This window comes from Drosophila teissieri, chromosome 2L (genome assembly GCF_016746235.2).
Source record: "Drosophila teissieri strain GT53w chromosome 2L, Prin_Dtei_1.1, whole genome shotgun sequence".
Taxonomy (NCBI): domain Eukaryota; kingdom Metazoa; phylum Arthropoda; class Insecta; order Diptera; family Drosophilidae; genus Drosophila; species Drosophila teissieri.
This window is the reverse complement of record NC_053029.1, coordinates 17,557,842-17,574,661: the sequence shown is the minus strand read 5'-3', so window position 1 is coordinate 17,574,661 and position 16,820 is coordinate 17,557,842. Positions and strand designations below refer to the sequence as shown.

At 39.0% G+C, this 16,820-nt stretch overlaps 1 protein-coding gene across 3 annotated transcripts; it reads right to left on the bottom strand.

Annotated features, from left to right (window-relative positions):
• Positions 1 to 7,999: 7,999 nt before the first annotated feature.
• Positions 8,000 to 9,939, bottom strand: LOC122626009 (dynein regulatory complex subunit 6). 3 transcript variants are annotated; one of them, XM_043806106.1, is made up of 4 exons: positions 9,364 to 9,939; positions 8,474 to 9,232; positions 8,306 to 8,422; positions 8,000 to 8,189 (listed from the first exon to the last, which is right to left on the bottom strand). In XM_043806106.1, exons 1-4 carry the CDS (start codon positions 9,835 to 9,837, stop codon positions 8,082 to 8,084), a joined length of 1,458 nt encoding a protein of 485 aa, XP_043662041.1. In that variant the 5' UTR covers positions 9,838 to 9,939; the 3' UTR covers positions 8,000 to 8,081. The 3 variants fall into 3 exon arrangements, with proteins under 3 accessions (XP_043662041.1, XP_043662042.1, XP_043662040.1); XM_043806107.1 differs by having other exon boundaries at positions 8,306 to 8,950; positions 9,014 to 9,232; XM_043806105.1 differs by having other exon boundaries at positions 8,306 to 9,232.
• Between the last annotated feature and the right edge of the window lie 6,881 nt (positions 9,940 to 16,820).

The window sequence follows — 16,820 nt, the reverse complement described above, 5'->3', positions numbered from 1 at the left end:
CGCTGTGTCAAGCAATTTCTAAGCCATTATATATGCACCACTGCCACGTCTCCGCTGTCCGTTTGTAAATTTCTGTTTTTGGTTTCATGATTTATGCACGGCCACACCGAAAGCCAAACCCAATCAGCCTACAGCCACCCACTCACCTAGCACAAAGACTAATTGCATTTGGTTAAGTTGAACCCAAGAAATTTAGTGGATAAATTAAATCAGCTGGCAGGCCTAATTTGATCCAAAGTTAAGCATTGTACGATACTGCTCAGGTTAGAAGTGAGCCACACTGGTCCCAGCTTTCATTTATGCTGAATTTAAATAGCAGCTGTGACACAGATTTTCCTTGATAGGAGGTGTCCTTGCTTTTTTTTGTGTGCTGACAGCTAGACACTTGGCACTTGAAATACAGATAAAAAAGTGTCAAAACATTTCGAAATAGGGTTTTTGTGCAGGAGCTATGCTCGAAATAAGAGTCAAAACTTGCTTAATTAGGTCAAAATGACACACGGATTAAAGTCAGTATTCCGGGCACTACCATTGTACTATTTCTTATTATTTATTTGCTTTTCTCATATTGTCTTTGGATTATTAGTTCGTATATAGTATGTAGCTGTTTTTATCTACGTAAAATTTATTCAAATGTGTGCGTTCCACAATAAAGTGGTATTTAATGAATTCTCCATTATTTAAGCCAGAGTTTCGGTCAATTCATTATTAATTCATGCAAATTATGTTTAGTCAATGCAAAGCCCAATGGCAATTAAGCTAATATAAAAGGCTATAAACGAAATTCCAAATAAGCAAACCATATGAAATAAAAACAAACAACTAGTGCTATGCGAGTCATTTAATCTGCATCATTAATCAAGGAGCATAGGCTCTGATTACTCCATTGAATTAGACGCATTACATTTCAAACCGTTCAAACAAAACGAAAAAAAATGGAACAACCACACTAGTGTACTTAAACACCCTTGCATTGTTAATTTGGTCAATGGGCTTTGGTAAAATCGATAAAGAAATAAACAGAAATGAAAATAAATACCTGTAGTGCCAGTAAATAAACAAGCCGAAAATTGCGCCACTTTAATTAACAAATTTTCTGCACGCCATTCGAATTTCAATAATGGCATTAAATGCAGCATTACATTTGCAGCAATTTAATAACCAGCAAAATAGGCCAAAAATGTATAATTGCTTAATAACTATTAACATTGGTGGTCAAATCAACATATTCATTTTTATTTATTTGCATTATTTATTACCAAACCTGAATAAAGATTTTACACATTTTTTATTGGCAATTTGGACAAGAGAATTGTAGAAAGAGAGCAGAACAGAACTGCGAGTCAACTTGACTTTCAAAAAATAACTTTTACGCCCTTCAAGCATAAACCTGATGTTTAAGTAATAAAAAATTTACATTTCTCCGTATTTCAAGCATTGCATATTTATATTCATGTGCTTTGATGCATTTGAAACTCCAGAACATTTTCTTCTTGACTTGCTACAGCTTATGTTAGCATTTTTAATATTCATCTCTCAATAGCTTGGATTGGCAAACAGCAGATCAAAAGTTTGAAAACATTAGAATAAGTGCTAATTTCCTAATAAAAATTCAAAAGTAAATGCAAATTGTGAGTGGCAGTCAGAGAGAACAAAGTCAAGCTGTCAGGGCACGAGTGTCTCGGTCTATTTATGCATGAATGGAATTCAATTTGCATAATTAAAGTTAAATGCATGGCATTTGCTCGGTAAATTCATAAATAATCCAGCGCTGCACAGATTACATCAGAGGAGAAACGAGCAAAATCAAATAAAATTTGAACAAATAATCGCCTGATGTTTGTTAGGACACAAATATGAAAACTAAATATGAAAAGCTCATAATTCTGAAAATCAAAATGACAAAAAAACTTTTAAAACTTGTCGAAAAAACGTAATTTTTTGTTTATTAAAAATAATTCATATACATATATAATATATATGTACGTACGAGTAAATGATCGTTCGGGCAAAAGACTGACTGCCGCATAATGGCATAAAGTCAACCCATTAAGTTTGTCTAGCCAGAGTCATTAGGTTTAATGGCCGTCAGACATGTGCAGCTGGGTAATCCTGGCTCTTATCTACCCACTACTCACTCTTCAGTCCTGCTAAACTTGGCTAAACTTGGCCATATGTCGGCCGTTGGCCAACGAAACTTCACACATTCCGTGTGCAGTCGAACGCTTGTAAAACAGTTATTAGTTTTAATGGTTAGTCGAAAAAACGGAGTTCTTGTGCAAAATTTTGGCCTGACCTTGGTATATTCACGTGGATAACGGTACTCAATTATCTATTTGTATGTGTGACTTGCTTTCCATTGTGCTGAAAACATCAATTGACCCAATTTGAATGGCATTGAAATTGGGTTTTTACCTCACACGGAACCGTATTTAAATTATTTTATTTGACATTTAAAGTACTGATAATGGCTTTTGTAATATTTATCAGAGGTCAATTCGTTTCGAAGGGCTTTAAAGGAATTAAACCGTAATTAAGTTCTACTTTCAAAAGTTTTTAAAGCTTTTACAAGCCGGCTGCTTGTATATTAAAAATAAATTCCATATCAATAATATATTTCCATTTGACAAATACATTTCAAATTAAGAGCTATAGGCATTAAAAGTAATTATAAAATGTAAAATGTGCAGTGCCGGTGTATTTCAATTAAACAAAGTCAGCAACTGGAGCGCGTAAAGCTTGAAGTAAGCTCAATTATTGCATTAAGTACTTTGGTGACCAATTACCAGTGAATCTGAATCTAAGCGGACTTAATCCACTCAATGCTACATAGAGAATTTACAAATATTTATTATGGAATTTATGCAAGTTCAAAAAGCATCTCATTTAATTTTGATAATCAGGAATGTGGGCACTTTTGCAATGTAATTGACGATTTTCTAATTAAGCTCAGCTCAGTTGGAAACCTTTAATTAACCAAAGCAAAATAGTAAATAACTAAATATGTATTCCTACTTTAATTGTGTCCGTCCACCGACAAAGATAAACGGATGGGGGACCGATCAATAAAGGAATTGAAAATTTAGCAAGCTTTTTAAGCGACTTAACATGCCATAAAATGATGGTCAATAAATACGGTAATAAAATGTGTCTCAATACTAAAAACACAACTATAACACAAAAGACTCCCCCGGGAAAGGAAAAGGATATTTATATATGCGTGCAGATATGTGGATATATATGTGCACAATGGACCCGCATCAAGAAAAGGAAGCCATTGAAGCAATCAGGCGGTAGTAGTCCATGACCACAGTTACTGCATTCCGTACCACCACCACCACCAACACCACCACCCCCATCAGGACCCACCCGCCCGAAATTCTCTATTCGATTATGATAAAATGCCTTTAGGTGACCACAGCATGCAAAAGTGGGTAGATTCCGGGAGACACGAAGGATTTTCGAGGAACCCAAAATAATAATCGTGCGCATAAATAAAACATTTTGAAATCAAGTGGTTACCCCCTCCGAAAAATTCCTTCGCATTCGCAACGATACGAAACAAATAAACAAACCAGTGAGAAACGAGAAAGGACACAACCGTAGATGAGGAAAAAACCGAAATTGAAAGTCAAGACATGAAATATTTATGTATTGTGGGTTCCCTCGAAAGTTTTGTGGGTGCGTTGCCATCTTGCCATGTTTGCTATTTGTGGTTTATATGCCAATAAATAAAAACCTTTGCCCTAGCCCTAGGCCAAAACAACACAACATAGCACAACACAACACAACACATTTTAAAGTATGTCCGTTTCGGTGCTCACCAAACTGTAACCAAAAGGACCCACCAATCAGCCCGGTCTTCATGGTCACTTTCCACTTTCCACTGCCCAAATGACCCACACTCGGGCAAACAAATTGTTAGTTGTTCAACTCTGCTCTGGCCAAGTCCTCTCTTGATTGAGCCGTTGGTTTTTGGGGGTACTCATCCAAACACCCCTCTTACCGACTGTCAGCAAACTATTTGCACTTGGTTTGGGCTATTAAATTGCATAATAAATGTATCTCAAATTCCCGCTCTTGGCTGCAGATTATTTTTAAAATTTGTGGTTACCGAGAAGGAGATTTGAATGCGAGAAACTTTTATTTTATATTTTTCAGACAAGTGGACTAGATTGCTTGTTCAGTTTGGAATTAGGAAATGGAAAACTATTTGATATCTGGGAATTTAAGGGCGAGTGAAGTACTGAAGTATACATTTTCCGCAAATTGTAATTTTGATAAGGCAAAAGTTGAAAGATCATATTAAGAAATTGTTTCCGGGTTTGCACTTAAGATTAAGTTTATTATATTGGTTTCAAAGGAGTTAAGTTGCGAGCGCCAAAAAAATATAAAAGAATTTAAAAGAGATTTCCTGCATCACATGTCCATCTCATTAATTTCATGCCAAAGTGCAAACATTCCTTGTGAGCCTCCTAACCAAGGTATTGCAAGGCAACAAAAAAGAGCTGAATAATATTCATAGAAATCTCCTTAGCACGAGGAGCCTCCAAGAACTTAATCAGGAGCTGTTGACATAGCCAGGTCTATTCAACCAGCCCAGACTCTTGGCTCCCATGACACTGGCTTTCTTTAAAAAGGAATCCCTGGCCTCGGGCAAATATGCTAAGACCAGAATTGCTGCTCAGGCTTTCCGAGATCGAGAGGCAAGTTATTTAATTTGGTATAAAACAGTGCAATATATATTATGTTTATACATGGCCCATATACCGTAGGCAGCCAAACTCATCCTCAACCTCTCGTCCCCATCACTCTAAGCTGGCCATTCTGTTGGCCTGGCCCGAAGGAAATGAAAAAGTTTTAGGCCCATCTGCTGCTTTCTTGGCCTCCTCATTCAATTGCCACCGGCGTCTCTGGCTTTTGTGCTCCTCCGCAGCTCCTTCGATGGTGCCCCCGAAACCCTGGGGTCTTTGAGTTTTCACTTAGGCTTTTTGCATAATCAAGATAAACGATAAGTAAATTTATCTTTATTAACAAATCTTTAACGTGGCCGAGTAATTTATTTGCGGTTGGCCTCCGTCGGACGAAATTTTCACCAGCGGCCCTTTTCTTGTTTGACTGACATTTGAAATTGAGTTTCGGTCTGCGGTTTGTATAGGGCCAAGAAGTCGGATTTCTTTGTCAGTAATTATAGATTATTTCGCAAACTATTTTCCCAGTTTAAATAAAATGATTTGTTATAAAATACTTAATTGTAACCTATACACACTTTTATTTTATTTTAAATCGCTTAAAATAAAACTATAATGAGCCTCAAGTGTAGAATATGGCCTTTTTCTACAGATTACTATTTTATAGTACTATAACCTTTCCATTTGAAGTGCATCTTTACTGTTTTGTTAAGGTGTTTGCAACCTAGAGGTGCAAATATTTTTATGAAACTTTGAATGCATTATTTTTTTATTGATGTGCTCATAGAATACAGCCAATGTCGACTTTCTTGAATAAAAGTTGTTTTCCTTATTTCTTCGCATTTGGTGGAAACTGCTCCGGCGCAAACACGTTCCGCGGAAACAATCATGCTTGCAATAGTTTCCTGCCTGATTGTAAAGCGATTATCTGCCCTATAGGTATGGCTTAAATATGTGTATGTGTGTGTGTGTGTGTCCGGCTGAAGTCCTTACTGCAGGCAGACGGACTTCTTCATCGTGGAGCTGGAAGCGAGCTGCAGTTGCCTGCCATGGCATAAAGGATGTGCAGCCGGCACACATGACTTCCGTCTGATGGAAAATAAAGAAAACGAATTGAGTGCAGGACAACGGCAGCGTGGTGGGCAAAAAAGGAGCCGGAATGCGGAGAGGGGCATCCTAGAATGCCACTGATTAAACTGAGTCGGGGAAAGAAGCTCAAAGAAGCACAAAAAAATGAGGAAACACGGTAAGCGACTAAAATAGCTTTGGTATTGGTTTACTTTGCCTGCACCTATAAAGTAAATAAGGAATTCGAGATGCAGTTTGCTCTGAAAGGAGCTAAAGCTCATGCTAAAGTACCCGTCGCCGAGTCCGGAGCACTAGCAGCTAGAAAGGCATTAAAGGATTACGTTGTTTGGAATTTACTATAATGGGGACATTGGAAAACTGCTATCTAAATTCCACCCTGGCTGCCAGGCAGAATTTATAAGGTATTGATCCAAAACGGGAAGTTCAGTTATTAAGAGTTCTTATCAATATATATTAAATTATTCTATGCAACTTAATTGGAGTGCAATTTGATTGTAAGCGTCAATTAAAACATTATTTCGGACTTCCTTGGATTTAATCCAGATTACTAATAAAAAACATCTTCAGAGTTGCTTGTTAATCTTTTCGAACATTTAACAATCAAACAATTTCCACACTGTAATTGTTTATACTCATCCACTTATCTGTGGCACCACCACCACCAACACCATCGCCACTTTCTCGCATGGCAATCAGACAAATAAAACTTCGATTAATTGAATATCAGAAAGTAAAATGCACACGATTCCGGCCAAACAATTTCTCCTGCCTGCGACTTTCGGACGAGTGAGTCGAGAACATAATAGCCCGATGGAATTCGTCATTCAGGACATGACTTTGCCAGCAATCCGCTCCAGACAGCGTGTACAGTGATAAGACCCCCGGGCGCGGGGGGGGCGTGTCTCCGACAAGGCAGGAAACAAGCGAATCAAGCCATATAAAAGTTTTTACCACCACAACAAAGATGGATACCGCACAGCGACACTCAGAACTACATTTATGCCAAAATTTGCTCGATTGCCACACCACGAAATAGCGCTATTTCCGTGAAATTTGTTTCTATACCTAAAAACACATGAAATATCCATTGTAATATTTTTGTAGCTTTGTACTTATATGGACATTTTTTTTGAGGTAGGCTTGGAATGGGGTTAAACGTTATGGCTTTGTCAAATTTTTGCCGAGTGCACAGACAATGTGTGTGTGAGTGGTTGGTTGTGCAGCATGTGGGCCACTTTTATTTGGCCGCAGCTAATTGTTTTTCGTTACGCTACGCATACCAATGCATTTAGCCATCGACCAGGACCATAACTTTCGAGTGTTTTATGGCCTCACGCACGGCAGGAGCAGGACAATATCTTGGCCCCACACATCCTTGCCTTACCCCATCGCACACACTTGCGTCGTAAAACAAACCATACACCGGAAGCCCAGTACTTGGGAATTTATTAATGCCACGGTCGCCAAACGATAACTGCAATTTCAATTCCACGTTCAGCTCCCATTCCCAATCAAAACTCAATCTGTCAAAAGCTTAAAATCTCATTTAAGGCTTCTCGAGGTTCATTGGCGATTTAATTGGCTTCCAGCAGATCCAATAAGAGAGCGAAAGCAAAACACGATTTAATTAATCGAAAAGTGGAGAAGTAAGTGGCAGTGGAAAAGGGCCGCAAATGTAGCCATCTGCTTTTTGGCTCCTCGAAGTAATCTAGAAACAATAGATGACATAATTCACATGTCTTTGTTGAGCCATTGTCCATTACTGGTTGCCGCATGCCTCGTTTACTCCGGCTTCACTGCCATTCTTTTTGGCTTCCTTTGTTCGGATTTTTTTCCGCTTTTCCCCGCTTTTCTCCGCTTTTCCGCCTCTTTCCCATGTGGGCGGGACAAAAATGTTTGTGAAATGAGCCGTAATAAGCTGAAAATGCCTTATGGTTTCGGTTGATGCCTCCTGGTGAGGATGAGAAATTTGCTTTGTGTGGCTTATTTTGAGGTTAACGGAAATTAACTTTATCAACTTGAGTAGTAAATTACGGCACTTGGATATATATATTGTCATTTTTGTAAAGGATTTAAAAGTAGACTACATCATTAAGCAAAAGTCTTTAAAAAAAAAATTTTAAGGTTTACTCATACATGCTAAAGCTTATTATAAATAGTATTATTAAATATTTATTATTCTTATATTATATATTTATTAAAAATAAATTTTTTCTCGCTGAATTTGTACGAAGAAAAATATACATATATATATTTGTAAAATATTTGTAAAACAATTATGGTTCCTATCACTCTGAGGCACTATTGGCTGTTGTTGAAATAAATCTGAATATCTGTAATCGGTGGACATTCCTGAATTACGCGTTCTATTCTGAGGTACGACAGCTTGAAGCACCAGTAGTTCGAGTACTGTAGAAGAAAATAAATAATTACCTAACGAATATAATTGTAAAAGTATACCGAATGGAAGAAACACTTTAAAATCTTGCGAAAGCATTTCAAATTAAGTAAAACAATCTACACACCATAGACTGATAGGCCTGCCTGAGTTCCGAGCACTGATTGAGGATCACGGTAATGGGATAGTTGAGATTTTCACTCTTCCGGATGCGGCAAATTCCTTGAAGGACCTTCCAGCTCAACTGTGGACAGTCAATCAAGTAGATATCGTTGAGACCGGGACAATTTCTCACTATATCAAGCAACTGGTAGTCCTTAATATCATGACAGTTGGTTAAAGCAATGTATTTCTGAACTTTTGGAAATGAGAGCCAACGGATCTCGCGGTCACGAAAATAGCAGTTTGCAAGGACCAATCCTCGCAATCGAGAGCACCGATCCAGACCCACCTCCCTCATCCAGTTGGGGTCCTGAAAGCCCTTGCAATCTATTTGAATTAGTTCCACAGAGTCATTCCGTCGGTTCAGTATAAATTGCAGGCACTCCAATGTCAGCCGATATCTCGTTTGACATTGTGTCAACTCCAGCAGGCGAAGAGCAGTCAGTTTCAAGACAAGGTCCTTTTGGTGGGCGAACAGTCCTGTGGTCAAAGATAAGTCTCTCAGATTAGAACACTTATCAATGAACTTTAGGCTCAAGGTATCGCAATCGAATCGAAGGAATAATCTGGCCAATTTGTGGCACCGTTCTAAGATCCCCGTGAGAGCAGTCTGCGAAATGAAGCCATACAGTACTAGTAACTCCAGATCCTGAAAATGTTCGATGAAGTGCACCTGGATTTCGCAGCTGGCCTTTAGTCGGCGCAAATTTCTCATTAGTTTGGGCAGCGCATGCAGTGGCCACTGGGCCATTCTACTTCCAGCTGAATCTCCTCCAGCGGGGTGACTAAAAGCCTTAACTTTCGTTACGGAATTCTCTTCCCTCAGCAATTCGCAGTGTTGCACGGAGACTAGCGACTTCACTCCTGCTCTTTCTAAAACATTAAGGTTTTCCTAAGAATTATGAAATTTTAGAATGAAATAATTTCTTTCATATAATTATCATGCTTAAGCCTACATTTTTAAGAGTGAACCACTTTTGGAATATTGTGTGTCTCGTTTACTCGAGAAACAATCACACCCACCTGTAGTTTATCTGCGACGAAGTAAGCGTACTTGAAATTATCCATCATGTGGACAAGAAGATGTTTCTGCGACTCCTCGCTGAGATCCTTGTGAAGAGTGCGGAAGTCGAGACGTTTCCTGGTGATCCGCCAAAGGGTGCAGCAAGCGGAGGGGAGGAGGCGAAAGGAGCGGTAGAGGAGGATCTGGTCGGACAAGTCCATTTTTTGAAAAACTTGCTTAAGCTCCCAGAAGTCCTCCTCTTTCTTGTCTTCTTTCTCAAGTTTCGTTAGGGGAATAGATCTATCAGATGAATAGTTTTTCGATGGACTTGCCAAAGTGGCAGTCAAGTCGTCTCCAATTTGGGCTACCTCATGAATTCGACGGGTTTTCTGAGGAGTGTCCATCTCGACCACCAAACCGTCTTCAACTTGGAACTTTGCCAAACGCTGTTTCCTCTCTGGATTCTTAAATAACCTAGGACTAAGACTCCACATAGCTGGCTAAACCTATACGCTATTTGTATAAAAAAGGGATAATAGAAAATAAAAGTCCTTTTTAATTTGCCTACAGCGTGTGTACTGGTTTCTATCAATCGAAATTTAATTGAGTTCTAGGTCATAGTCTCCCATTTTTAAACTTTATACTCGTATATTAAGTATTTCCTTTTGGCCTTTTGTACATTGAAGCTCTGCTTTTGCACTAAACCTATACTTTCCTTTAATTGGTTATTATAATTATTTAAACGAAAACTTACCAATTAAACTTTCTTTTGGCAGCGCTTAATTGTTGGCGTAAAAACTTTATTGCAGTGTTAATTGTGCAAATTATGCTGCAAAAGGGGCACCAAACTCGCACACACACACACCGAAACAGAAACAGAAACAGAAGCAGGAGCAGACGCAGACCCAGACCCACCATGTTTGCCGCAACAAGCCCTAAACAAAGGGAAAAATAATAACAAAATGCAGAACAACCCAACAACAAGGACATCGCAATCCTGGCAACAGTAAAAACCACATGCCAACACTTAGTGCCCAGCACGTGGAACGGAGGCTGCCGTCCAGGATCTGGCTCATATTATGCTTAATTATAAGCGTATATATGCAGCAACAACACTGCGGCTAGCAGCTGACCTCGCTTAGCTCATATTACACGCCAGTCTAGTCCAAGCTGGCCCGTATACAAAAACAAAAAAAACAAGCAAAACATACAAACACGTTGGGGTTTTCGGCCCTGTATTATGTAACTGCATTGACCAAAAGTTTGGCGCACCGAAAACTTTCCGCTTGCCTTGCAGCTTTGTGTCAAAGCGAAAGGCGCCAGCAGCAGGACCAACTCAGGACCAACTCAGGAGCAGGACTTCTGCCATGTCTTTCGACGCAGTTCCACAAAGTTTTGTGGCTCGGTTACGGAACGGCTTCCTTTGGCTTCTTATCTGCGTGAAAACACGGCCACCAAGCAAACACCAAAATGCTATTAATGTTTGCTTGTCGATTACTTGCAGGACATACACTACATTTCACAGATATCTAACCGCGAACTGCGATCCTTACAATGGGATTTTCAATCTTTTGTTTAGATTTTGTGTTTATAATTTATAATTATATAAAATATAAGGATTAGTAACATTTAATAAACAAATTTAGTGTCTTAAATTGTTTCGAGCTCGATCTTACCCAACCTAAGTTTACATGAAAAAACCTATTCAAACGCAAATTCCTGTCATTTGCTTTTCAGAATAATTCATTATTTTATGCATTTAGCTAGGACCATTTCCTCTATGAAAAACTTTAGCTCGACACCATTAAAGTTCATTACCAAAAGGTTTCCCGCATTGTCTGCGTTGCAATTTTGTTGCAGCATGTAAATATATCAAAACTTAAGGCTGTCTATGCTGTAGTTGAATCGTCGCCAGGACGCCAGACTGCGGAGCCGACTCCTCGAGATGGCATGCCGATGCCGAAGATTTATTATTTATCAGTGCAGATTGTGCAACTACTTTGTTGCTCCTTCCCCGCCTCGATTTTTCGCATCCTCGAGCTCAGTCATGTGTACAGCATAAGATTCCACAGACACACACGCAAGTCCTGCAGGCAATGCTTATATCCTTTGGCTGGCAAGCTATATGCATTGTCTTGTAACTGAAAATGCAGATTGTTTACTGATGTTAGATGCTATTTTCAATGGCTTCTTGCAGTGCCTCGAATTTCCAATGAGAATTGCCTCGATGTTTGTCGGTTAGAGGAACAGTTGATGGATGAATCAAGGTAACTAAGTAAATAGATAAAAAGTTTGCAGTTCATCGACTAGCAAATCGAACGAACAGCACTCACACATATTCCACTGTATTATTTTAGTATCCTTCAGAAAGCCTTACTCCATTAAAAACAAAGGATCTTTGTTCGGCCTTTCTAAACAATTCAATTACGGGAATAAACAACAAATAAACAAGCATCATGGTAGTGAGAAAAAGTTTTACGGAAGCGTCGGGGGAAAAACTAAATGAAATGAAAATGAAAACTAGACACGCAGGCGGAAAACTGAGAATTATCTGGGCATTCCGTGCAAACGAAAGCACAAAATTCATTTTTTGCCGCAGTCAGCTGACGCTATCTGCTGCCTCTTTGCCCTACAAGAACCCCGATTCCAGTACCAGTACTTCCTTCGCTGCATTTAACTAATTGCGATAATTAATTAGGACTAACAACCAGAGTTCGGGTAAAAGTCTGTGCAGCCATCCAACTGCTGCAAGGATAACACAACAGCGGAAACCACAAGACCTCTGGGCACGCAAAGAACGCCTATATGGAGGTCCTGAGCCCTGGGCATGGATATGTGCTAAGCGCAGGGGATTACCAAATTGATATATAAAGTTCTTGTCCTGGGTTCTTATGCATTATGCTGTTAATGGCTTTTCATGGCTTCCGACACGAGTTTTGCCTTCATGTCTGCCAGAGGTTGGCAAAATAATAATTATGGCTATGCTAAATAGTAAAGAATACACTTTGCTGGTATATAATTCCAAATAGCATGAAATAATGTCAGGTGAAAGTAGGTTTCCTGTACTGTATTTCTCCTTTTCGAATGCTGATTACAGTTGTTGCGTCTCTAGATTTCATGTTAATATCCAAAAAAAAAAGTATGTCATTGAATTAAATATAATTTACAGAAATAAGTTTCAATAGCATAGGTTTGCGGCAGTCTAAGTGGAGCAAAAGACGAAATCAAACATCGAAATACGAGTATGTCAGCGATATTTAAGCGAACCGAAATGACTGGCTGGCTTGGCTTCATTAATTAATGAACTTTTCATGGGTATCGTATCGTTCCCTTTCCCGCTTGACACCCTTTTCACCAGTAAAAAAGCAGTTTCTTTCACTTTGGCCATGCATGAAAAACCCGCAACTTGTTTACTCAATGCCGGCTTTTTCACTTCAGCACTTGGGTGAGTTGGTGGCCCCCGGGAGGAATAGACTCAACCCTTTTGACTCGAAATTTTTGCATAACAAAGCGGCAAACAGATGGAGGGAAAGTGCCGGCGTGGCAGAGACGTGGCACTGCAATTTATTTAATAAAAAACGCAATGTCGACGACCCAAGCAATTGAAACTTTTTCAACCGCAAAATACTAAACCATACTTCTAGGCAATAACGTAATTCAAATGCCCCGTAGACGACGACACCAACAAACTTTGCACATTTTTGTCCCACCCATTCCTACAAAAAAAGGTGCTGCCATGAGGCAAACTGAACTCGCAAGCAGAGGAAAAGTTTTCCAAAAATGGCGTAAATTGTCGGATCCCCCAAAAACAGAACCCTTTGCCACCCCCACCTCACCACCCATGCTAACTCTTTTTTTTTGTTTTTTGTAAATAGTGAGGAACCACGGGTGACCAAGTGGGAAAGTCAAAGCCTTGCGCGGCATTTACTAAAATATTCATGGCCTGGTGAGTCGACACCCCATCGGTGGGACGGTGGGTGGTAGGAGGTGGGTGGTGAGTGGAGTTCAGTGGGTGGCTTAGTGGGCGGTGGGGAAGGTCGAACTGCCAACTGGCCTTTGTACTTGAATTGGTTCCGTTGCCCTTCTACAGTTTTTGCTCTTTTTGTTTATGACACGAATGAGCGAAGTTTTTGATATTTGTTGATTGCTTTTTTGGCTCTGATTGTGGGCGTTGCAGTGGCATGCTGATGAAGTGGGCGTGGCCAGCTGGGGAGCAACAGATCTATTTGCATTTTGATTCCGTTTCGTTGAGAGTCTCAGTTTGAATAATTGTTTAATTGTCTTGTTGATGAGTTCAAAACAAAGCGTTTAAAATGAAGAAATAAAAACTTTTATTTAGATGTATTTATTCACTATTACATATCGGCAAATTAAACCTTTTAATTGTTTAGTTATTCAATAATGCCTACAGAGTTAATTTATGCCAGTATTCAAGGATAAATTTTAGTACAAATGAAATGACCACCTTAAATTGTCATTTCAAAACCTTTCCTTGTAAAACTTTAATGTATTCCCTCGTTCGCTTATCTAGAAAAATCCTTTACATTTTCCTCACCATTAGCGAAAATTTCCATTCAATCAAAACACTTTTGTTTTGTATTTGTTTCTCTTAAATAAATAAACGGAGACATTTGCAAATGTTTTCATTGCAAGCTGCGATGGTGCCGAACCACTGATTTCTCTTAGTGGGAAACTCTTTTGTGTATCTTGGATATGCATAATAGAAAAGCGTGTGTGCTTGAAATCATGGTGGGTACAAAGTGCCTAATGGTTGAGTTTTACATGTATACAAGTGTGCAGTTGGGACTTCGGTTTTACTTCATCTGATAACTGAAGGATATTAATATTTTAAAAATAATAAAGAAGGTGTCTGAAACAGAGCAATTATAAGAAAAGGTCAGTTTTAACCATCAATGTATTTTTACTTTAAGCAATAGTAGTTCGTAGTAGTGGTGACACACCCATAGCAAAATATAAAACACATATTTCTATTTATTATACGACATGCGTCTGTTGGATCTCAAATCCACTGTCCAGTGATGAGCTTAAGTAATTTTTTATTCCTTCACTTAAACTCGTATAGATGAGTGGTGGCCTCGAAAGCAATTTGTCCAACGCATTGCCGTAAACTTGCTTTCCAGAATTTTGTAATAGCCCCGATAACAATGGCTTGGCACATCAACAGGACTGGTTCCGAGGAGCACTCCTTGAGTGACGGCATGCCAAGGAGACTGAGGGGGAGGGGGGTTGGGCGGAAAGGGGAAGGCGTGACACCGAGATGGCCAAGGATAGCTGGCAGGTTGGATTAACCCCGTTCCCTGGTTGAAGTCACTGGCAGGACACTTGACTGGCGGTTGGTGGAAGTTGAGGTTGCCTGGCTGGCTGCTGTGCAATTGGTTTTGTGGGCCATAAGGACTCCCCCTTCAAGGCCATAACAACAAATGGCCAAGCAAAATGGATGTCGACAGCAGATCCTTCAGTTCCTCCTGCTGGACGTCATTTGCATTTATCCATCCGTTCATCCAACGTAGCGATTGCAAATGATGCTATTTGTGGTGAAAATTTGATCGATGATTATTATTTATATAAAACGATTAGTGGCTTGCGTGTATTTTTATGGATATGTGCATAAGTTTATAAATATCTGCCTATATACCACCAATATAAATTGATTGACACGAACACAGAAAATAAATGCGAGCCTTCCACCCGGAAATGAGAAAAAAAGATGGCAAAAGGAAGTGATGGGTTATTTGTATATGTGTGTGTGTGGCGTAATGGTGCTGGTTTTGGTTCACCTATTGCTATTGTTGTTGTCATTAATGCTTGATTCCTGACTGTTTTTGCCAGACTTTATTGACGTATTTCGGTTCGTTTTGGCCCCTTGATTACAATTCGCATCCGGCAGTCATTAATTTTTATTTAGCACATTTTCAGAGCGCTCGTAAAGAGAGCGGGAAACGAGAAAAATCGCCGCTTCCCAGGTAAGAAAAATGGAACAAGGACAGTGAGATGCTGGAGAATATGAATAAATTATGGCTTCATGTGGGCGTTTGAATCGCTTTTTCCCCACTCTCTGCCGCGCCTCTGGGCGGAAACGGAAAGTGTGTTAATTTCCGACAGCAAAATGTTTACGCTTCTGATGGACGCGAACTGCAATTGATTTCAATGGGATGGTGGAATAACGAAAAAAGTGACTGTTGTTGAATAAGTGGAGGTCGTCCAGAGGTGTAAAAACCGTTATGTGTATATTCCTTCGTTGAAAAGAGCATTTATATGAATACAATATTTTTTGTTTATTAAAGCAAGTACATATTCGAATGAAAAACATGGCATAAATAGTGGATCGTTTACAAATGAATTAAAAATATTACACTCTGAGCGTGGATTTAAATTTAAGTGCGTATAACAAGAAATTGGATAACAGCAATTACTTGGAACTACTCTTAAATTATTAATTACTTAATTACTTTGCAGTTCTTTTAATCGAGTAAAACCCAATAAGAATGCCTCTTCTGTGCCTCTCAAGCTGTCTCATTTATTATTCATTCAATATTAATTCAAGCATTAAAATTCCAGCGCTACCGTCTACCCCCCAACGCCATAAAATATTTTATTAAAATGCTTTCACATTATCCAGACGCCCATATCATGTCGGGCTATCATTGTCCGATTTATTGGCAACAAGGGCATCGTCGACCACTCGCCTTTCATTCACTCACTCAGGACTGTGACCAAGGACATATCCAAAAAGTTCTGACGCAATTTTAAGTCGTTAAAAATAAGTTAAATTAAAATGGAGTTTCGAAAATTATTGTGTTTATTAGTGATAGTGATCTGATTTTAATTGCTTTCAAATTAGTTGCTAAATAATATTTTGTATGTTCATATACAAGAAGTACAAGTAATTGGGGCACCTTTGTTATTAACATTAATTGAAAAATATATCTTTAAAGTGATCTTAGTTTTGAGCTGTGCAACCATGACTACGTCTCGAACACCTTAAATGTCCGCAGGCCTACTGCATTTGCATATGACGGGCCGTGTTCAGCAGTTTTTCCAGCCTACATTTACCCTTTGCCGTATTTCGCAAACACTTTCCATCCATGTCGGACCTGAGTACCGCAGGTCTTTTGTATTCGCACGTCCATTCTGTTTATCATTTTTCCCACCTCCGTTGGCTTCCTCACATGAAACACGTAAAACGCATTCAAACTGAATTTGCAGGCATTGGTCTTAAAAAAGGCCACGTACATAGGTGCAACGGATTTATTTTACTCAGCTTTTACTAGTAAATTAACATTTTATTCCATTGTCTTGTCAGACAATAATGTTGATATACTGTTTTTTTAAAGCACTTTTTTTTGGATAACAACTTCATATAGCTCAATTATAACGAAAACGCGTTTGGCAAACTTCTGATTATTGATTATTTGTTTTATTTGATATCTGAAGTCTCAAAGGAAATTAACTCCAT

What these genes read in the sequence shown, in the direction of transcription:
- LOC122626009 (XM_043806105.1), bottom strand. Translation starts at nt 9,837, where the DNA reads ATGTGGAGTCTTAGTCCTAGGTTATTTAAGAATCCAGAGAGGAAACAG. An exon ending in TCGTCGCAGATAAACTACAG is followed by an intron (nt 9,233 to 9,363) that starts GTGGGTGTGATT and finishes CATAATTCTTAG; the next exon opens with GAAAACCTTAATGTTTTAGA. An exon ending in GGCAGGCCTATCAGTCTATG is followed by an intron (nt 8,190 to 8,305) that starts GTGTGTAGATTG and finishes TTTCTTCTACAG; the next exon opens with TACTCGAACTACTGGTGCTT.